General features: G+C 45.8%; 9 protein-coding genes across 9 annotated transcripts; 3 read left to right on the forward strand and 6 right to left on the reverse strand.

Moving 5' to 3' along the window:
• Positions 1-440: 440 nt before the first annotated feature.
• SAMD00019534_015990 (hypothetical protein) lies at positions 441-1602 on the forward strand (the record flags this gene model as incomplete). The annotated part of the gene is made up of 3 exons (XM_012902190.1): positions 441-469; positions 560-1003; positions 1074-1602. 3 exons carry the CDS (start codon positions 441-443, stop codon positions 1600-1602), a joined length of 1002 nt encoding a protein of 333 aa, XP_012757644.1.
• Positions 1603-1980: 378 nt separating this feature from the next.
• On the forward strand, positions 1981-2640 carry SAMD00019534_016000 (hypothetical protein; the record flags this gene model as incomplete). The annotated part of the gene is made up of 1 exon (XM_012902191.1): positions 1981-2640. The coding sequence occupies one exon, from the start codon at positions 1981-1983 to the stop codon at positions 2638-2640; it is 660 nt and encodes a 219-aa protein (XP_012757645.1).
• A 1004-nt stretch (positions 2641-3644) lies between these two features.
• SAMD00019534_016010 (hypothetical protein) lies at positions 3645-4601 on the forward strand (the record flags this gene model as incomplete). The annotated part of the gene is made up of 1 exon (XM_012902192.1): positions 3645-4601. A coding segment is annotated over one exon (957 nt), but the record flags the coding sequence as incomplete, so codon positions are not given.
• Positions 4602-4839: 238 nt separating this feature from the next.
• Positions 4840-7451, reverse strand: SAMD00019534_016020 (hypothetical protein; the record flags this gene model as incomplete). The annotated part of the gene is made up of 4 exons (XM_012902193.1): positions 4840-6610; positions 6683-6854; positions 6914-7088; positions 7221-7451. Coding segments are annotated over 4 exons (2349 nt in total), but the record flags the coding sequence as incomplete, so codon positions are not given.
• A 736-nt stretch (positions 7452-8187) lies between these two features.
• Positions 8188-9045, reverse strand: SAMD00019534_016030 (hypothetical protein; the record flags this gene model as incomplete). Its single annotated transcript, XM_012902194.1, has 4 exons — positions 8188-8362; positions 8449-8636; positions 8767-8909; positions 8997-9045. The coding sequence occupies 4 exons, from the start codon at positions 9043-9045 to the stop codon at positions 8188-8190; spliced, it is 555 nt and encodes a 184-aa protein (XP_012757648.1).
• Positions 9046-10504: 1459 nt separating this feature from the next.
• SAMD00019534_016040 (hypothetical protein) lies at positions 10505-11165 on the reverse strand (the record flags this gene model as incomplete). The annotated part of the gene is made up of 4 exons (XM_012902195.1): positions 10505-10573; positions 10646-10807; positions 10875-11033; positions 11103-11165. Coding segments are annotated over 4 exons (453 nt in total), but the record flags the coding sequence as incomplete, so codon positions are not given.
• Positions 11166-11468: 303 nt separating this feature from the next.
• Positions 11469-16408, reverse strand: SAMD00019534_016050 (hypothetical protein; the record flags this gene model as incomplete). The annotated part of the gene is made up of 2 exons (XM_012902196.1): positions 11469-16099; positions 16186-16408. The coding sequence occupies 2 exons, from the start codon at positions 16406-16408 to the stop codon at positions 11469-11471; spliced, it is 4854 nt and encodes a 1617-aa protein (XP_012757650.1).
• Positions 16409-17146: 738 nt separating this feature from the next.
• SAMD00019534_016060 (hypothetical protein) lies at positions 17147-18702 on the reverse strand (the record flags this gene model as incomplete). Its single annotated transcript, XM_012902197.1, has 5 exons — positions 17147-17197; positions 17280-17840; positions 17911-18098; positions 18184-18359; positions 18446-18702. The coding sequence occupies 5 exons, from the start codon at positions 18700-18702 to the stop codon at positions 17147-17149; spliced, it is 1233 nt and encodes a 410-aa protein (XP_012757651.1).
• A 186-nt stretch (positions 18703-18888) lies between these two features.
• SAMD00019534_016070 (hypothetical protein) lies at positions 18889-21978 on the reverse strand (the record flags this gene model as incomplete). Its single annotated transcript, XM_012902198.1, has 1 exon — positions 18889-21978. One exon carries the CDS (start codon positions 21976-21978, stop codon positions 18889-18891), a length of 3090 nt encoding a protein of 1029 aa, XP_012757652.1.
• Positions 21979-22370: the final 392 nt, after the last annotated feature.

Consider the following 22370-nt stretch of genomic DNA (forward strand, 5'->3'; position numbering starts at 1 on the left):
ACAGATAGATAATGGACAGTTTCATACCATTGCATTGCAATGTTGTCAGGTTGGTGTATAACAATCAAGTGATTGATGGTAGTAGTGTTACTGTTCTATCATTCGACTCAGGTCAAAAGACAATCAGTATAACATTAGTTGATGGAACTATATATAGTCATCACTTTAATGACATAGATTATATAGATCTGTATGTACCTACAACTTTGTTGATGAAATCGATGATGTTTGTCTGATTATTAACATACAACAACAATAATAACAAAGTTATAACTTAAATTTTGGTGGACTATGTATATTGGAGTTATTATCAGATCAAGGAGTTAGGTTCAAGGCAACATTGCGTTTGAATCAATTGACAAACTTGATCAACAGGATTCCTCACAACAATAAGTTTGACATCTTCAAACGATGGTACTGGTGCAGACATCCTGGCCAAAATGTCTTTGTCAACTCAATTCACAAACAAGTATGTACCATTCATTGATTGATTCATTGATTGATTGATTGAGTGATCCTAACATTATCACTCAGTGGAAAATACCTAAACATATAATAGGAAGATGAGATATCGCCTTCTTAGGGGCATATATAACATGTTTGGCATTGGACCTCCACCAAGGCCTGTAGAGTTGGTCGATGAGTCATACTTTTGTTGGTACTTGACTCAGATCACCACAAGATGGGTTGGAATGAATGACAATACTATCCTGCGCCATTGGAGTACGCTCAGACTATTGTGCCACTTCCTCACACCTAAAAGCGCAAAGTGTAAGGTCTTTGATCAGGTGATGAACCACTTCATCAGATATGCACAAGGCATAAGCATTGATGACATGGTCCAGAATTGCCATGAATACCTTTGGAGGATGTCCATGCTAGACCCCACTCTAGACACGCGCCCCATCTTTAAGTCGTTGGGGCGTTGGGGCGCCAACGACTTCCCCTTGATGCGTCAGTCTCATCCAGATACCGGCAGTTTACTCCGATTTGGTACCACATTGTATGTATACAACCTAAATCATTCACTCATTCATTCATTCATTTACTAATTCATTCTTTGTCATGCATAGGTTTGAGTACTTTAACAACTCATCCTTTGATAGGGTAATACAGTTTGTAGCATACCTCATTGATGCCAGAGAGATCCACCTACTCCTGAAGAAGGCAGACCGTCTGAAGAGCATGTTGGCGACTCATTCATTGTACGTGGGCGTAGCGAACCGCCCAAACATCCATGTGTATCTAGACGAGCAACTACTCTTGATCAGTCAACAAGAGATCAGCTTCTATATTTGTGGTCTGCTCAAGCGTGATGACGGTAGTGCTCTTCTTGGACCACTCTCCCCTGACTTCATCCAACAACTCAATGTTCTACGCGAGTTGGACTCAATCGTCGACGATTGTAATCTCACATCGGACCAACTCGATGACATCAACAAGGTGACCATTCAGATTCTGGACTACTTCTCCAAGTTCCGACCCAACACCTATGATGTCATCAAGGAAAGCTTCATGTATGGATTGGATCCCTACATATTGGACCTGGCCAAAGTCGGTCACTGTCTATCTTCCTCTGGTCACGGCGTACCGCTGGGTTGAGATAAGTCAGTTTGCAATCAGGATCGAGTACCCCTCACTCAACGCCTTGTGTCAATTCCTCTCGAAACCTTCGTTCAGAGAGTTGGACAACTGGAACATACCCAGCTCATTTGAACAGCTCTTTTACATGACTGGACCACATCAGCGCAGCCATGTTCCTGAGAATGAGGACTACCACAAGCTCCTCTCCTCAATCGAGTTGGATAATTTTGCTTATGGTCCCGATTTACATTCATCCATTTATGGACGTTCTCGTAGCAACGATAGGAGAGTCCGCAAATTGGCAAACATCTCCGCAGGAGAGCTGGTAACATTGGCCACACCATTGTCAATTGGCTCTTTGGTGCTCATGGACCCGATGTGGTGCGATTTGTTAGCATGGCAGCTGTTGTCCATTTGGGGCTCAATAACTATGTCAACACTACCATCCATGAGAGTTTTATTGAGACTCTCAACAAAAAGTACATTGTCAAAGCGCCCGGACATATCACCGACGTATTCCCAACCCTTCAATCACTATTTGAAGAGTTGCTCAAGAGATTCTACAATAACACTAGGATACCTGATGGCGTGGAGGACACACCAGCACTCAGACTAGCTATATTTATCATCACGATCTGCCTTCTTGGTAACATTCCAATCACACTTGTTGGAATGACAAATCAAAAGGCGTTCAAGATCGTACGAAACAATCTAACTGATGACAACCAACCATGGAGGACACACTTCTGGACAATGCTAAGGTATCCCGGTCCCATCCACAAGATTCATGGAACCAACCTGGTGACCCCTAGTGATGTCCAGGAACTGTTTGATCGGCCAAGCACATGTCTATTCCATGAGGTTGGAATGGTCATTGTGAAGGATGCCGGTCAGCTCACCAATGAGTCCATGCAAGTTGTTAGCCAACATATCAAAATCATTGAGTCTAGCGACTACAATGACATGGCACAGACACTTGTCATACTCTCAAACACAACATCACTTGCACTAGCAAAGTATATACATATCCGTGATCAAACTTTGTTTCTCAAGTAACATAGACACCATCAACAATTAATCAATCACTCGATCAATCATCAATCAGGTTAACATTTGGTAGAAATAATAAACGAGTATTACTATAATTTTAAAAATAATAACTTTACATTATACATGCTGGAGAGTACTATTATCTGTTGATCTAAGAACTAACTTGTGAGTTGTCTGATGGCAGTGCCAGATTAACAATGTGGCCAGAGCTTGGCAACAAGTTCATGTCACCATCATCTTCCACTGTACACCCGAATCATCACCGACACTCCGAAATCATTACCCAGTATTTTAAAGCCGAATAAATTTTTGGGCATTGTAGATTGAATAATCGATTGATTGATCCAAGCATGCTAATTACATGTTTATGCAAAACTACAAAATGTAAACATTGTGATCACTCGGCCGAAAATTAATATCTCTAATCACTTCATTGTTTAAGTCACACACAGATACTAAAAAAACCTGATTACTTTGATGGGTCACCTGATGTACACTCAACAGTGTTACAAACGGAGAAAGTCATCGATCAGCCCCATTAGAGGTTCATATTGTGAGCCACAACATTTCTTTTTAATTTTCAATTTTAATTTTAATCAAATGTTCCTCGAGATGGGTCCAAAGGACCCGACCCCCCACATCTTTATTCGCGCACTGGACTCCCAGGAACAAGACTGCCTTAGATTCGAGCCTTTAAGGTCCATGCCGGCTGGCCCCCACTCTCCTGATTAACCACCAACCATCATAACCACCCACCATGACCATCACATCCGGTTGGTTTAGTGCAAGAGGGTGCTTTAATCAGATTCTAACAACAACCCACAACTCTACATCCACTACCTACTTGCATTGGTGCCGAACAGCTACATTCTATGCTCGCTTACCAATCGAATCCTTGGCAGGATGTACGAGTAGGAAGTAGTGTTGCAACACTACACTCATTGTTAACATTGTCTCAATCAATCATTCATTCAATCATTCAATCAATCAACTTCATACAATCAATTACTTGTTGTAATAACAGTAGCCTAGCGCAGCCAGACACACGCCACCCAGGTCATCAAATGCCACTCCGAAGGAACTCCGAAGTGCAGGTGGAAGGCACCAACACCACCGTCCAACTACGTGACTTGTTCAACGCTGGCCGCTGGAAGAAACCCTTCACATTCAAACACTTTTTGTTTGCCCTCTATCTGCCATTTGGTCTGGCGTTGTGGCCAGTCAGATTGATGTTCAATGTGTTGGTGTTCTCATTCCTGCTGGTGATTCCCAAGCGTCTGCGATTCCTCACGCCTCCCCTCATCGCACTGAGCATGGGCGTGATCACACGGGTAAGGGGTCGCCACAACCTACCCAGCAGGAACAATCCCAACGCCGGCCGCATCATTGTCTGCAACCATCTCTCAGACTTTGATCCATACCCCATCTACATGATGCTGGACTATTTCCACGTGTTGGTGGCCGCACATATTGCCAACGTGCCAATCATTGGCAACGTCTATCGCAAGATGGACGCCATATACGTCGACCAGGCCAACCGTGACAAGGCCCGTCTGGACGTGATGGAGGCACTGAGCAAGACAAACATCCCTCTGCTCATCTATCCAGAGGGCGGCCTCACCAGCGGCAAGACTGGACTGATGATGTTCCAGAAGTTTGTCTTTGGTCTTGGCCACGGCGTCACGCCCATCTCGATGCGCCTCACATCGCCATGGCCCATCAACGTCGACTATCTTGGCAGCAACTGGTTCAAGAACTTCTTCTGGTGGATCATGGTGCCCTTCCACATCTTTGAGCTCAACGTGCTGCCCACAGAGTTCATCAAGGACGGCGAGACAGACATGGACTTTGCCAAGCGCGTCCAGTCCATCATTGCCAAGGACCTACGAATTGAAGCCACCTCCCATCCATACGCACAAAAGAGGGAGTTGGTCAAGGAGATGCAGAATGCCAAACAAGCCAAGAGAGGTTAGTGTTGGTAGGTGTTTCCAACAACATCATTATATATAGTGATGGATAACTTCGTTTGGGTCGGCAACTATATATCCCAAGCTCACTCAATCAAGATGTATCCATCAACCAAGCAATCAACAAACAAAGTGATGTGGCTGGCTACTCACCAGCCTCAACAGGAGTGTAATAATAAAAGGGTTAAACCTTACCCTAACCTTGCCCTTTACCTAATAATAATAATAATGTTTAGTCATCCTTTTCATCACGGCCACTGTCTCTTGATTTCCAATCGTCGTCATTCCAGGTGTTGGGCGAGGCCGTCCTCCTGGAGGGCGCATAGCCAATCTCTGGTATCTCCTTGATGTCGGCCATGTGCAGGAGACTGTTGATTGGTTTGGTGACCGAGTTGATAGGCTTGGCAAAGATGGACGGTAGCTGTATCTTGTGTGGCTGGCCAGTGGCGTCCGACGTGCCACTCTCGCGCAGTGGCACCCTGGATGTAGGTACGATTGGTGTCGACGACAGATGCTCTGGCACGCTAGCAGGTGGTCTTACATACAGAGGTGGATCGCACGAGGGCAGGTAATTGAACCTGCTCGCGGCCGACACTCTGTTCCTGTTGAGCTCCAAGTGCATCTTGATCGTTTGGAATGTGATGTCCAGCTGCAGACGGCGCTCAGCAGTCAATATATTGGTGTTGGCATCGCTGACCATGATCAGATCGCTGGGCTTGGGCAGCTCAAGCTTGGTGAGCGTGGTGTTTCGGTAGTATATGAATGGCGAGGCGATTGACTGCCAGCCGACGAATGTGAACTTGTTGCCCGAGAGGTAGACCTTTTGCAGCGACTTGTTGTTCCTGAAGCAGTCAGCGAGCAGACATGCGCCATGATCATTCATCTCATTACCTGTGATGTCGAGTGCAGTCAGCGACTTGTTGTTGTTGAGCATCTGGATGAGGGGGTTGAGTGCCGCGCCCAAGTTGTAGTGCTGACCCACGCCGAGCTTGGTGAGCTTGGAGTGTCTGCCAACAAAGTCCACGATGCCCGCAATAAACGCCTCATCATTGACCGATGTGGAGTTGTAGCCAACGTTGAGCGAGGCGAGATCGGGGAGATTGTTTAGTGTGGTCATGATGTCTGTGAGTTGTTTGGTCGCCAGACTGTTCTCCGAGATGTCCAGACCATTGAGGAACATCGACTCGTTGAGTAGGTCGGCCAGGATCTGGCCCGACTTGCCCGCGAGCCCATTCGACGCTAGGTTAAGGGTCATCGAGTTGCGCGGCAGCTTCTTGTTGACAATGAATGCGGTGAAGATCGTTTGCAACGAGTCTCCAACAAGGCCACAGCCAGAGAGGTCCAAGTGTCGCAGTTGACGGAAGCATCCAATCGTCTCAGAGGCGAGCATTCTCGCGCTGATCAACGTTATCTTGTTCTTGCTAAAGTCGATCAACTCGATGCCCTCGAGGGCTCTGAGTGACGCAGCCAGTGTGGAGAAGTTGAGCTGGCAGGCTGACAGACGCAGCTCGCGCAGCGCGTGAACACCTCTGATCTTGCACAGCCAGGATACGAGCGCGGACGAGCCGGTATCCTGGAAGCGGTTGCCCGAGAGGTTGAGCGTCTCGAGCGTGAGCGACATGGCAAAGTTGCGCTCCAGTGCCTGGACGAGCTGCGAACAGCCCTTGGGTGGGATGTTACATTCCGAGAGGTTCAGCTCGATGAGCGAGTGATTGAACGCGGCGAGGCCGTCGGCAAGACTGACCAACGACTCGTAGGACAGCGTGTTGTTTGAGAGATTCAGTCGCTGAAGTGCGCTGTGTGTGCCAATGTGCTGCAGTGCGACGCCCAATGGAGTGAATGGCTGTTCGGACAGCAGATTAGTGATTGTCAACTCCGAGATTGCCCTGTTCGTGTAGAGCATCTCAGCCACCGATGATATAACATTGATGTGAGGCACCTTATTAATGCGCAATGATCTTATGAATGGATTATGTCGCAGACAGATGATTGATGTGAACAAGTTGAAGCTGGATAGATGATTGGAACATGTTAGTAGTGTGCTGGTCTCCCTCAATCAATCAATCAATCGATGGACATACCCTAGCGAGCATGTTGGATCAACACCAGGGATCTGACTGAGGTCAAGCTCAGGGTATCGTGTGAGATATAGTGTTTCCATGTGTCTGAGGAAGTCCAATGTAGCCTTGCGCTTAAAGTAATGTGAATGTGCAATGTATTGCTCAGCAATGCCCTTGCCATCAGGTCCAAAGTCTAGTGATGTATCATGTTAGTCCAAGCGTTCACTGATTGTGCTCGAGTCCATCACATACCATGATTGAATTGCAATGGTTGATATCTGTTTGGAGGCAGGGTCACTTGGACCAAGGCTTCTTGAGGGAAGCCACGAGAGATTGTAAAGGTCGTAAAGACGATGGACTTGATGACGATGTTCTCCACCTTGCGGTCTGGTGATCGAATGAACATTGATGATATAGGTGTTTGACTTGATGTTGTCTTATACTTAATCTCAATCTAATGATTGATTGAACGAATGATTGAGTGAGTGATTGTGAGCGAGTGATTGATCGAGCACGATATACTTACACTTTGTTGTGAAGGGATTGGACCACCAATGACTATTGGAGGCTCTGCAATCTCGATTAGATCATAATGATGGACAGAGGTGACAAGATCACGTGATGATGCTCTCTGCTTCTTGATTATTAATGATTTGTATCTGCCAACTACCAATATCCTTGGTTTCATCTCTTCATTCGCTGACATTGACACGTCTACCACTCCTTGGAATGCTATCTCCTCTCCAAATAGTCCTCCAATGCCTCCCAACTGTTCATTTATATATGCTATACATCCATCCGTTCATTCTTGTTAATGTATGAATCATTGATTGATTGATTGATTGATTGATTGATGAATGACATACCTTGATCATCTGGATTTATCTCAATTTGTTCATTTCCCATCTTTTGTTTACTACTATATTACTACTACTACTACTACTACTATGTTATAAATAAAGAAATAATGGATGAATGAATGGATGAATGAATGAATATTACATCGATGAGAGTGAATGAATGAAAGGAAAAAGGAGCATGAATGAAAAGGGGTGTCCTTTGCCAGAGATGATGTTGCTCATCAATTATTTGAATTTTGACCCCAAAACAGTGTTCCCGATTATAAGAACACTGTTTTGGGGTCAAGCGTGATCAAGACTATCGAAATGAATACCTCATATATCTGATTGAGTGATTGAATGATTGATTGGTTAGTTAGTTGAAATAAACATTGGCGTGGTCCTTTAATTAACTAAATAGATTGGAATTCACTTAAACAATCATTGTTTATTGGTGAGTGAGTAGAGTGATTGATTGATTGAATGAGATTAAAAGGGTGCGTTGTGTTGCGTTGGTAGTTAGAAGTAGAAGACTTGGCATTGCTGTTCCACAACAGTAGAAGTAATAATAATAATAGTAGTAGTAGTCGTAGTAGTGCCAATGGTGATTGAGTTGGATTGAGTTGAATTGAATTGATTGTGATTGAGAGTGTAGTTGTTGTTGGCATTTGCTTTGTGTTTGCTTTTTTACATCAGAATACATCCACTGCTCTGTGGCGCCTCGGGCTGCTGGCTTTTGTCAATCTCCATCAATATCTGCTTGAACACCTCCTCCACATTGACATTGTTCTTGCCTGAACACTCGACGAATGCACAGTCCCACTCATTTGCTAGACTCTGTCCTTGCTCTTTACTGATTTGTCTGTTTGTTGGATTGATTGAATGATTGATTGAATGGTCAGTCATTGAACATGTTCCCGTTGTATTGTGTATAGTATACAATCATACCTTTCACCTTCTAGATCCGACTTGTTACCGACTAGTACTCTGGGTATCTTCTCGGTACCCAATGCATTCAATATCTTATCGTTCAACACCTTGATAACATCCAATGAAGACGCTGAAGTTACACTGTACACCAATATATAACCATGTATTCCGATTGAGTATTGCTTCTGCAATATAGAATACTCATCCTGTTATAGTAGTGATTGTTTGTTAGTCATTCAATGTCCTTGTTATTGTTGTTGATACACTATCACTCACTCACACTCCACCTCTGCCTGCCTCTACCTCCACCTCATCCTCTATCATATCAACTCATACCTGACCAGCAGTATCTATAATCTCTGTTGCATATTCCTTGTTGCTCTGTAGTTTGATCACCTTTTGGAAGGTGTTCTCTATCGTTGGATTATAAGTATCGGGACAGTTCTTGTCTACGTATTGCAAAGTGATGGTTGACTTTCCTAATGTATGTTGGAAGTAAATGAACGAGTTGTTAGTCAATAAGTTAATGGGAGGGCATGAGAATGAGCCTTAATACAAATACATACCGACTGCACGGAAGCCCATTACACATATCTTTCTCTTGGTTGGAGGCATGTTATGTTATGTTGATTTGAATGATTGAATGATGTCTAATGTATGTATATGTATATATGTAATTATTATTGTTATACTACTCTATTTGATTGAATAAATAAAGTTTAAATGTACTGCTCTCTCTCTCACTCTATCTATCTCTTGTTGTATCGATCTTTTATCTTTGCAAGTAGTAAGTAGAAGTAGTAGTAGTAGTTGAGGCAGGTTGAATATGATGTTGACTGATGGTGGGGGTAAACAATTGAATGCGATTGTGATGGATTGTGATGGATTGTGATGTTTGGTGATTGTTGTTGAAGGATGATGATCTGCAGTAGGGAGTTGGCTTTGGTGGCTACACTTTAGTTTGCAGAATTGTAAGTGGAATGTTGGGGGCGGCGTCCGTCGTTCGAAAGGCTTTGTATATTGTTGTTGGGATGCTCTAGGGCGGTGATGAGGATGAAGAATATGAAGTTGAATATGTAATAAGCTGATGATGAATGTGAATCTCGTTACGAGGTCTTTGCGTTGCGTTACTTTGATTAATTATAGATGGTAATTAAATGTAATGTAAAGATGATGATGATGGGTGTGATTGATTGTTTGATTGTTTGTTTGATTGATTGATTATTGAATGATTAATATTATTATTATTATCTGTGTATGAGGTAGGTGTATCTCTTCTTGAACGTTCAAGTGCTGAAGTGTGTTGTGAATATGTGTGTTGCAAAGACTCACTAACAACAACAACTTCAACGAGTGAGAATAAAAGTTGTGTATGTGTGACTTGACTTTTTGAGATAGTAGTGAAGCCTATATTATAACGTATAAGTAATGAGTATTATGTATAATTGATTGTATTATGTTATGTTTATATGTTTGAATGTATGTATAATATATGTGCACAGGTGACGGGGACCTACATCTCGAATGACCTCCGAAGAGTAGTCCTTATGCAAAGCAAATAACAACAACACATGAGATGTGATTTATTTGTTGTATATAATTTTATTTTATTTTATTGCAATTAATATGAAGGAGGTAGCCAATTAGATATGAATTGTTGTGAAAATCATGTGTGTGTCGGAAGTTTGCAGGGACCCGCATGGACCTCGTTCCGTCATGCCCCACAATTGACCCCATTCAAAATGAACGGTGAACATGACCCATCGACCCCTCTATTTCTAAACATGAAATTGTGTTTTTGCAGTTTTTCACCGTTTCCCGATAATCATTATGATCAGAACAATGAATCCTACTTCCGATGGTTTACACCTTATTGTGTAAGTATGTGATACAATTATCACTCGCTTCCAATGGTAAACATTTGCATTAATGTTGCAATTAAAAGTATTTAAGTTTGGTTTCGAGTCGATATGAGGCATCTCTGGTCCACAATAAATCAATTGATTCAAAGGCTTCGATCATATTCATTATAAGTGGAAAACATGGATGGAGTATGATTGATTGATGTGAACTAATAGAAGTTCTTTGGTTGATCATTGTTCAACTTCCATCTTAGTACCAATGCTATAATACCTCCAATTAGCTAAGATAGTATTGATGTAGTAAATTGGTTAGTGATCAAACGTATATCTCTCTTCAAAATTTAGGTAATTACATTGATAAAGAGAATGATAGCCACTGGAACATAGTATCCAGCTGTATTAGTTGAACAAAGGAAGGTGAAGTTACCACCCTCTTTACATCCAGCTACATCCAATGAAGTAACAATGATCTGAGCAATACCAAAGAGAAGCATAATGATCATTACAACAGCAAACTATTAACAAGAGGTTTGTTAAATTAGTAAAGGAAACGGATAGCAGGTTAAAACTTGATTATCTTACATAAAGAAGTAGTCCTCTACTCTTCTTGATTGATCCTAAAGTACCAATCAATGCCAATATCAATAGAATTACACATGATACTATGTACAAAGCCAGGGCAACCCAGGCCGAATTATCTGCAGCATACTTGATATATATCCAGTAAGGTATTGTTAGACACTAAAGTGATTAATTGAGAGTTTAGAGTTAATAATGATCCACATTAGTAAATATATTCATAAAACTTACAACTAATGCAATACAACATATTATTACTAATATCCTTAATACTAATTCTAACTTCTTTGCCATTATTCTAGAATAAATGTATTAGTTATCTATATATTTATAATTATCTATCTATCTCTATGTTGTTTATAATTTACACTGTCGATATTAATGCCATAGCAAGACCAACTTAAAGGCATTAATAACATCAATGACACACTACCACAATCACACACTATCCAATCACCATCATGATTGATCAATCACACACCCCTTCACTATCACACACACACAATCAATCAATCAGTTAATAATGGAACACACACACACACACACACACACTTATACAATCACACTAACATCATTCCCGATATGGACAATCAATCACTATTTTATTTCCGTGCCAATGATGATGTTGTTGGAGGAACTGGAACTGGAACTGGATGAAGCCGGAACAGCGGCCGAACTTTTGATTCCCCAGTCTCGTTCTATTGAGGTTAGAGCGCGTTTAGATCGCATATTGTGGTAGACATAGTATGCTTGGGAGATTAGACACAGTAATGCAATGTTTGAAATGATTAGACCTGTTAGCAAACTGGAGTTGTCCAATGACCTGCTGTTGAATACCAATGCGCAGATGCAAAGTATCAAGCCAAAGTGTGTCTCGAGATCATTGTGGCTCTTGCGTCTATAGGGCGCACACAACCATGTGATGCAGGTGAAGAACAGGCTGAGCGTCGATAGGATCAGTGACTTGACGTCCAGGTGATATATGGTCGTGATGGTTGTCACGACGAAGCAGATCGATCGCAACAGGATCACAATGTCCCACCACATGTAGCGTGGTCGATACTTGGCCAGGAACATCTTGTGGAAGTATCGATTGCTGTAGCCACGTCTACACTTGATCAGTATGTACAATGGTGCACCAATGAGTATGAACAGTATGACGAGGATGGCCGCCACGAGCAAGGGGTAGTGTTCGCCAGAGAAGCACTGAACGCCCACGTCCACAGACAGGTAGTAATCGGGTCCAATGCGATAGCATGACACGAGTCCCAATGAGAGGAATGCCAGAGGTGTGTAAACCATGAGCACGTGGCTGAACAAGGCGTAGTGCCACTCATTGTTGAACTTGGACTCGCTGTTTGTGTTGACGAATCGACGCAGAAGACGTGCCGCCACATCCTTGCCAATTGTGAGGCGTGAGGACAGTCCGACCACAATGACGATCGCACTGAACGCGATGATGTTCTTGTAGGGGAAGGTCAGGACGTTGGCCAGACAGGTAGTTGGCCAATAGTCCACATTGAAGTTGAACAGCGGCAAGAAGGTGACGTAGCGAATGTCAAAGGAGGTGACTCCAATCATCTGCACACAGGTCAGGAGATTGAATAGCGCCGTGGCGGACGGCAAACGGTACAGCGACAGGCACAGCACGTACAGGAACATGAACAGAAGGTAGCCCGCGAGGAGGAAGTAGTTAACGCCCTCGACTGGACACTCTTCACAGAATGACTTGACCTTGGCGTAGCCTGTCTCGCACTTTGAACAAAGCGTGCCATATTGATGCGGGCGGCATGAGTTGAGCAGACACACATTGTGGTCGCACTCGTAGATGCGAGGTGGCTCGCTGTCTGGCAGTCGCCACCACCCTGGCATCGTCACAATGTTATTGCCACCGGGACATCGCACCTGATTCGAGACATAGTTGGTGCAGCTATAGCAAGTGTTGCCGTCCCATCCATAAGTGTTGATGGGACATTGAGTGCAGGCGTTTGTTATGAGGGTGGGATACTGTCCCGCGTCACATGCCTGTAGCATCATGTGCAGGTCGGCCGTGAAGCCGTTGCTGGCGTTGGCCATAAAGTGGAGTGCGGTGCCGACTGGCTGGTTGATGGTCAGGCGCTGCGTGAAGAAACCCTGTGGCAGATTGATGTTGTTGAACATGTCCAGCAGCGCACCATCTGACTCGCGATATACCATGAGCGACATGGATGTTGCCGTAGGCAGTATCGACACTACCTGCTCATAGCTGTCATACTCTGACACAAACAGCAGGAAGGTAGTGTTGGGATGAATGGTACCCGTATCTTCGATAAGACGGATGTCCAGAGACTTTGGCCCCGTTGCCATATACGCGCCATATCCATTCTGCACTGAGTTGTCCTTGAATGTGTTGTTGAGCGAGTTGCCGCTGGAAGGACACGGCCTATCATCCGTGCAGTTGCCAATGTAACATGTGGGCGTGTCCGAGTAGCACACGGCTCCAGCACCATTCTGTGCGATGTTCAAAGTGAATGTTGACGCGTAGAACGTCAACTCTGACTGAATGGCCAGTATGGCGCCACCATCGCGATATGCAAAGTTGTCAACAACAGTGACGTTGCTGGCCCACATTCGCGTGTCATACAGGTAGATTGCGCCGCCACTGTCACTGTTGGTGTTGTCTGTGAACTGGCAGTTGGTAAGCACCACTGCCGGGTTGGAGATTAGCCGCAGCGCTGTGCCAGGCATTGCGAAGGCAAAATTGTGACGGAAGATGCTGCTGTCAATGTTTGTGGCAGACGTCTCGCGCACGACCACCGTGCCATTGTTCGAAAACAAGCCTCCAAATATAGTGCCATGTATGTATAGCGAGCCCCTTGTAACATCCACATAAGAGTCGACCACTGTGTAAAAGTCATTGTTTGAAGTGAAGTTAGATCCAATGATGTCCACTTCTGAGCGGATCGTGCTGATGACTGCTGGCGTGTGTGGCGAGCCATTGTTCTCAAACTTGCTGTTGACAATGGATATGTGTCCGGCTTGAATCTGGATCAGATTTCCTTGATTATGATTGAAGCTCAGAACGCTGTCGCGTATGCTGATCACAGAGTCCTGCGTGCGTAGCCTGGCCTGGTTGTAGCTGAACTCCAGGCCCTGAGCGTCGAGCACACCCGTCTCCACAAAGAGGAAAGAGTCGACAAAGTATGTGTACCATATTACTGTGTCGATAAATGACACGTTGGACAGCTGCGAGTTGATGGCCATCGAGTTGCCCTGGATCGAGAGGATCGATGTGTTGACGAAGCGCACCTCGGAGAACTGCTGGAACAGGAGTGTGGCAACAGGGCTGCTCATGTTGAAGAATATGCAGCTTACGAATGTCGCGTTCGTATACTCCGAGGTCATCATGTTGGCGCCGGCCGAGCAGGCCTTGAAGTGGCAGTCGTACACGTCCAGAGTAGAGTGATAAAAGTGGCCGAGCGGGTTGTCGTAGCCCGACAGCTCCATGAATATCACGCTTTCGAGACGAAGATGCGAGAGGCTCGTGTAGATGCCAATGTTGGGGTTGGCGTTCGAGAACGTGCTGCCAAAGATCGAGCCGTTGGACGACTGCACCACGAATGACTGATCGGGCGCGCTGTTCACCGAGTAGATGTGATCCCACGTGCAGTCCCTCAGGTCGAACGTCGAGTTGGACAGCATCAAAGCCTGCGTGTTCTGAATGAATATACTGTCGCGCATCGTCAGCTTGGACGACTCGATCACCAAGGGGAAGTTCGTGGCCAGGAAGTTGTCGGTCGCTCTCATATTTGTGATGTTGATGCACGTCCCATCGTACGCGGTGATGAGTGGCCCAATGTAGTTGGACGTGAACACCTGGCTGTCCATCACCACGCTGTCCGCGCCACGAATACGCAGCAGGATGAAGTTGAAGTTCTGTTGGAACAGGTTGTTGAGCAGTAGCGTCGCGGTCGGCCGTTCCATTGTTATGAATGGTACCAGCCAGTAGTTCTCGTTGCTGTTCTCCAGCAATAGTGAGTCCATTAGCGTCACTTGGGACATGGACATTGTGAGCAGCGGGCTGAGATTGTAGCTGATGGTCGCGTTGGCAATGTGCAGCGCGCACTCTGTGGCCTCGAGCAGGGCCATCGCATCGTCATTGTAGCTGATCGTGTCATTATACAACGTGACGTTTGAGTTGTAGCACTCAAACAATGTGACGTGATTGAAGTCAAAGAGATTGTTTTGCAGGTAGGCTGTGGTCATGGTTGTGACGACGGCTGGGAAGCCCGTGGACAGTGTGCCCGTCAGATGATTGTTCGTCAGCACCAGCCCATCATACACCTGGATGAATGTCAGCAGGCCCGACTGCGGTATCGTCGAGCTCTGCATCGTCGTTCCGTTGATCGTCACGCTATTGAGCGAGTAGAAGTTGAGCGCGTATGTGTTGCTCATGAACAGGCATCGCGTGATGTTGACCATGTTTCCATTCTCCAGGCTGTCGATGTTGTCGCCAATCGCATTGTTGGTGGCGTATAAGTCGGCGGCGAGGAATCGATCAAAGTACTGGCCTGTCAACAGGTTGGCATTGTTGACGAAGCGACATTGTAGTAGCTGTATGTCCATTATGGTGTTGGAGAAGGAGATTAGAGTGCCGCCATGATTGTTGCTGAAGGTCGTGTTGAACAGGCTAATGATGGAGCCGTGCAAGAACATGCCCTGGCCCTGATTGCCACTGAATGTGCAATTGTTAATGATTGTTGTTGTGTTGTACTGTGCGAATATGATGCCTGGCGCCTGCATATCTGCAGGGGTGGGATTGAATACAGCCTGCGCGCCATACTGTATCACATTGTCCATCAGCAGGTTTGTGTTGGGTGGCTGCGTCAACACTCCTGCCTGGCCAAACAGCGGTGTAGTACCGCCCTGTATCATAATATTGGACAAGGTAGTGTCGTAACCTGTTACTATCATCGTTGGTGTCGGCTCCAAAGTGTTTGTATAGTTGTTGATCAATGTCATCACTGATGTACTGCTAATGGCTGACTGGATGGTGATATTCTTGCCGATTGTGTCCAGCAAGTATGTGGCGCCAGGCTGCACTCTGATCAGATTGACGTCTGTCAAAAGATTGATTGAGTTACCCGACTCAATCACATTGATGGCATACTGTACACTATAGAATGGGTTATCAATCATTCCATTGCCACTCACATCGCTTCCAACATTCGATACATAGACGTCCGAGTCTTTGTGAGGGCAAGGGTTGGGGCGAGGGTTAGGGTCGAGGGTCAAGGGTCGAGGGTCTAGGTCATAACATCATGGACAGACATACCTATGAGGTTGGAAGTTGTTGATATAAGATTGATATAGTCGATGAGGAATTGAGTTTGTTTGTTTGTGTTGTTGGATTGACTACCTTGGACGTACTTGAACGCAAGGGTGTAGTTGTTGCCATTGGCGTACTGGGTGAGGTTGACCATGCCCAATGTATACATGCTGACAGAGTCGGGCATGGTGGACTCTGACACATTGGCAACGTTTGTATCGTTTACCATTATACTAATATATGAAGTTGATTGTTGTGTTGTAGATTGTATATTTGATTGAATATAATAATGTAACCATAACTCGTTGATTACTATGTTGCTGCTGCTGCTACTGGTTGTGAGGTTGGCGAATGTGATTGGAAGTGATACTAGTTTGTCATCGACATCGTTGAGGAGTGCAAATGATGAGCCTTCATATGAGATGACGCCTAGTAAGGCTGAGTATGTTTGTGGATTGTACACGATCGAGTTGGTCTGATTGGAATCCCAACCTTGCTGCCATCCAGGTTCCAAATCACCATGTATTAGGTTTGAGTATAATGATTGATCAATCGTCTTCGTCGTTGTCTGTGATGTACTACTACTACATTGTGTTGTGGATAACAATAACAACAACAACAATGACACCAATAGTGTCCTCACTGACATGATGCTGAATAATGAATAGAAGTAGGTGTACTTGTACTTGTGCTAATGTTATCTGTATCTATCGGATTACTTTATGATTGGTGGATTATTGATGTATGATTGATTGGTCGACCAATCTTCACATAAAGGAAAGTTCTGGATTCATCAAGACCCAAGATATTTTTGATAAAAGCGTGCCCCTTGATCTGCCAAGTGATTGATCAGTTTGGACCCACACACAATCACGAACTACTCTTTTTTGGATTCGTCTGGCAGACGACATCTTCATTATTCCACTGAGGTATAAGATGGAAGATTGATTGGGTCAACTAAAGATGGTTATCGCCTCAGCCTTTTGTTTGTCAACTCGTTAAATATAGACTTGATATCCTGTTGTGATTGATCGATGGGGCCAGGTCAGTCACTCAATCAATCAACCGGTTGATCAGCCCGCCGCCAGACACTAACTTACATCTTTGGTAATGACTTGATCAGTTTGTTTCTTGGCGGAGAATAGGGCTGTAAGTCTGTCCTTCATCTGGCCGTAGGCTTGCAGCATTGCCGTCTGCTGAGTTGGTGGCACAAGTGTACTGAATACATTCATTGGATTGTCGTTGGAGAATGGATTGGTAGGCTTCTTTTGTTCGCGTTTCTGTTTGATCTCTTCCTCATCTTGTTCGTCGTCCTCTGCACTGGGCTTCTCCAATACAAACAGACACTTTTGATCGGTATAATGCTTGATGCACTGTTCGCAACGACATAGCTGATCGCGCCAACCATCTCTACAGAACAAGTCGCAGGATAGTCCACGCAACTCCTTGTTCCATTTGCATGTAGATGTCTTGTCATCGCCTGTAGTCGTAGTCGTAGTCGTGGTAGTGATCGTGGGTGGAGTGGTCGTAGTCGAGGACTCCTTTGGTGTCTCGGTGGTCTCATCAGCCAAAAGACGAATGGAAGGATAGTTGACCAGGAATTGATTCTTATTTACACAGTCGCCACATATGAAGTCGGACATATCGTCCAAGTCCGGTGTCTATATGTTGTATTGATTGATCGTATGTGAGTGATGTTGCACCAACGTATCCATCGATCCCAATCCATACCTCTAGATTGGAGTTTAGTTTGATACAGGTCTCATGGAACCAATCATAACAGAATAGACATTGTACCATGTCCTCTTCAAAGTTGTAGGGCATCTTGCAATAACAGTATGTGCCAGCAAAGTTGTGATTATAAGCATTGTCGGCATTGTTCTCGGCACCAACCTTATCCTGTAGTGAGCACTTTACATCTAGGTGATCCAAGGTCAATCAGTATGTCAGTCGAATGTCAATGCCAGTGATGATGACATGATGATCAGGTTGTTGTTGACTTACTACCAACTCTCTTTGTTCCACAATCACATCTAAAACTGCGCTTCTTGAACAACTCGATGATGTTATGATCCAAATGGCAGTGCATAGAACATCCGTAGCACATTCCAAATGTGCCTGGACAGTCCTTGCATGCATAAACAGGCTGTGTAATATATCCTTGATCAAACGTACATGAGCTACATTATGTTGGTTCGATGATGTGTCAATCAATCAATCATTCAAGTGAATGAGTCTAGTCTCGCTGGTGAACTAACCAACATACTCCTCATCTCCCCAATCTTGTTGATATTGGTCCAATGCCTCTTCGTATAGCTCTTCCTCTTCATGCTCCTGATCTTCCAAAGCATCCTGTATCGAGATGATCTCATCATCAGCTCTCTTCTTTCTCTTCTTTGTTTGATCCTTTTGTTCATTACTCAGTGTAGTCGTTGTTGATGTAGTCGATACTGAGGTGATCGTCGACGTTGTAGTAGTTGTTGTAGATGTCTTTGATACATCCTTATCATCTTGTTCACTCATATCTGTATCTGTATCTGTTTGTATCTGTATGGTTGATTAGGAATACAAAGAAGAGGGTGCTTGGCAAGCACTTTGAATTAGAGTGCGCGCCAAAGTGTGGCAGTCGCGAAGGAGACAGTGAAGTTCACAAAAGAAAGAATGGATGAAGGTGGAAGTAAGTCAGCCAGTTTATTAATGGATCATTGATTAGATGACATAGTCCAACTCATTCCTGCGATAGGTGTTGGCACCATCATCTGGTGTACGTGGATATGAGAGGGTCATGGCATCCTGCGAACTGATGTAGAGCATGTTATACACCTTCCAGTAAATGTCACGCACTTTGCGCGCTGGATGGAATAGTCCCTGTAGAGTGTACTGTAGTATGACGGTGGGTCCCAACGCCGTGCGCAGTCCCTCCACCGCCTCCAAGAATGAATTGATAACATGCGGCGACGTCTCAAAGATGTTTGGCCACACAAAGTTGAGCAGATGCACCAGAGCGTCCTCGCAGCCCAGTCCGTGCACGCCGAGCGACATGTGTTTGACGGCGGCACAGGCTGTCTGGCGATGCACTGGATCACGGTCCATCAGGGCGTCCTCCAGCAGGGGGGTGACAGCGTAGATGTAGTCCTTGCCCATCTCGCCAATGTACTCAAACAGGAAAGAAAGTGACTTGAGCACACCGTTCTGCACGTTGAGCTCGGGGATACGGTACTCGTTCATGAGACCCGGCAGCACGGTATAGGGCGCGCACGTCTCGGCAACGATGGCAATGGCGATAGTGGTACACACACGGTTCTGGCGATCCTGCACCTTGAGATTGTTTAGCAGGGTGCCCAGCACCTCTTGTGGACCGATGGCCTTGGCAATGTAGCCAAACGTATTTACAGTGGCACGACGGATGCCCTTCTTGTGCGCCTTGAGCATGTCGAGCAGCTCGAAACAGATACGCATCCACTCGCGCTCGTGCACAAAGTCGGCACCACGATCGGCAATACGGCCCACGAGGTCGATGTTCTGTTCCTGCACCTTTTCGTGTCTGTTCTTGAGGATGGGCGTGAGACGGGGCAGCAGGTCCTTGATGGGTGGTGTCATCTTGGTCATACCAATGACGTTGACGATGGCCTTGAGTGCGCCGAGGATTGAGCCCAGCACCTCGGGATACTCCTCACCAAGGTACTCATAGAGGATCTGGCCCAAATGAGACATGAGACTTTCCTCGCCACAGAGATGCATAACGACGGCGATACGCGAGATCAAGTCGGCCGCTTGCTGACGCACCTTGGCAGACTTGTTGTTGAGACGCCATTTGATTGTACCGGCGATCTGTGTGAGATAGGGCTTGACACGCACGCCAAGCGCAACGACGATGGTACCAAAGCCCTGAAGCATGACGTTGGTCTCGTCGGTGCTCTGCTCCTGGAACGCGTAGAGCACACCATCAATCAGCTGCTCCTCGAGTCGTGTGCTAATGTCTGACGCGCCCAGTGTTGCAATGATCTTCTCAATGGCCTCCATTACCATCTTTCTGTATGACTCGGACTCGTCCTTGAGGTCATCGACGATCTTGGCAATGACTTCGGCACCGCCAACCTTGTTGGCGATCTCCATTGTTGTCTCGACCAGGGCCTTGTGGTTGCGACGGTCGGCCGTACGACGCACCCAGAAGTGCTTGAAGAACTCTGGCACGACCTCCTCGCGGATATACTGTGGCTCGACACCTTCGGTGCTGACACACTGCTTGACCACCTTGAGCAGGATCTTCTTCATCTCGTCTTCGTTGGTCTTGAACTCGCGCACCAATATAGTCATCACCTCTTTGGTGTAGTACGAGGCGTAGCTTGCGTCCATCAGAGGGATGATGTATCCAATGGCCTTGAGGAATGCTGCCAGACCCTTCTCGCGATACTGTCTGATTCCGTACCAAAGGGGCTTGAGAACTGAGTCGAATGACTCAATGCCGTAGGGTGAGGCGGCCTCGGCAAGGGCGGCAATGGCAAGGGCAGTGATTGTACGCACCTTGGGCTGTTCGTCTGTGAGACCATGCTCGACAATCTCCACCATTGACTTGAGATGGGGCAGGATAGCGCAGCCCATAAGAATGGCAATCTGCTGGATGATCTTGATACCAGTGTGGCGCGCCTGCCACGACTTCTTGCTCTTGCACACAGCCTTGAGGAAAGGCAGCAGCGAGGGGATGCCCAGCGCCGACGCCACCACGGCAAAGGCACGTGCCGTCGTGTTACGGATGTCTTCCTCGGGCGAGTCGATATCGGGACGCATGGTGGCCGTCATTGAGGCCAGACCAGCAGCCTTGGAAAGGTTGGAGATGATCTCTCTCGCCTCGACACGTGCATAGTAGTTCTGATCGATGAGGTATGGCTCGATCACAGAGAGGATCTTCCTGACAAAGGGTCGCACGAGATCGTCGAGCTTGTAGAGCACACGATCGATGACCTTGACCAACAAATGTCTCTCTTGGTCCTCGAGCGCCTGGCTCGTGAACAGTGGCAGGATCTGATTGAAAAGTGCTGCGGGGCCAAACTCGCGTGCCTTGTCTGTGAGCTGACGCAATGCCTGTTTACGCATTGGGGGTGTGCCATTCTTTATACGAAGCAACAGCTTCATAATCTTGCGCTCCTTGGCCTCCTCGGGGCTGAGCTGGTCCTCCTCTTCCTCGTTGAGTAGTTTCTCAAAGTAGATCTTGTCTTCGGGCTTCATTGGCAGTCCGCCCGCTGTAATCGTCTCCACGCCAAAGTCCATGCCCATTGAGGCGGCTGATCGATGTTGTTCCTCTGGGATGGAGAAACCGCTCCTGCCCGCTACACCAACGGGTGTGGACATGAGCTTGCGCGCTGGTGTCATGATGGGCACGTAGCCAGGTGGTGGTGCCAATATCTCGTAGCCGTCAGAGGGCAGCTGTGAGTTGAGTTCCTCGTCTGTCCATGGTCTGTTTCGCTCGTCGATCTCTCGCTCCAATCGCTGATGCATGGTGAGTGCTGTGTGGTCGGGCGTGACCATGCCTGCGCGCAGCTGTCCGGCCACGGGTGTCTGACCGCCTGCATCGAAACGAGGTGTCACTGCGCCACCAGGCACACTGACCGGAGTCTCATCCCAACGTGATCTACGCTTTGGTGTCTCTGTCACACCTCCCGCAGCCTTCTGTGGTGTCTCATCCCATCTATTACGACGAGGTGTTGGTGCTGCAGCTGATGCTGTCTGTTGTTTCGAAGCGGGTTCATCCCATTCCGACATCTTCTGTTGTGATTCAATATCTTTTGTTTCGACTGCCATTATATTATAGTCGTTCGTTCGTTGTATGTATCAATGTATGTATCAATGTATGTATCAATGTATGAATGTATGTTTGTTTGTTTGTTAGTTCAAGATCAAGTTGACTAAGTCATAAGTCGTATCTCTTTATGTGTATCTCTGTATCTGTCTGTGTTTCAATGTTTGTTATCAAATGAACATACCCATAATATTGATTGATATAAATTCTAATGTAGCATGTATTATTATAAMCTATGTACACACTTATTGATTGATGAAGTTGAATGAATGAATGAATGTATCTCGTGCATCGATTGTCAAATAATCGACAAAACAAAAGTGCGAGGGTATTTCTGTGAGGGTATGTCTGAGAGGATATGTATGCTCGACAAAGTTCTACACTACTCACCAAA

The sequence above is a fragment of the Acytostelium subglobosum genome, assembly GCF_000787575.1.
Source record: "Acytostelium subglobosum LB1 DNA, scaffold: scaffold3, whole genome shotgun sequence".
Classification (NCBI taxonomy): Eukaryota; Evosea; class Eumycetozoa; order Acytosteliales; family Acytosteliaceae; genus Acytostelium; species Acytostelium subglobosum.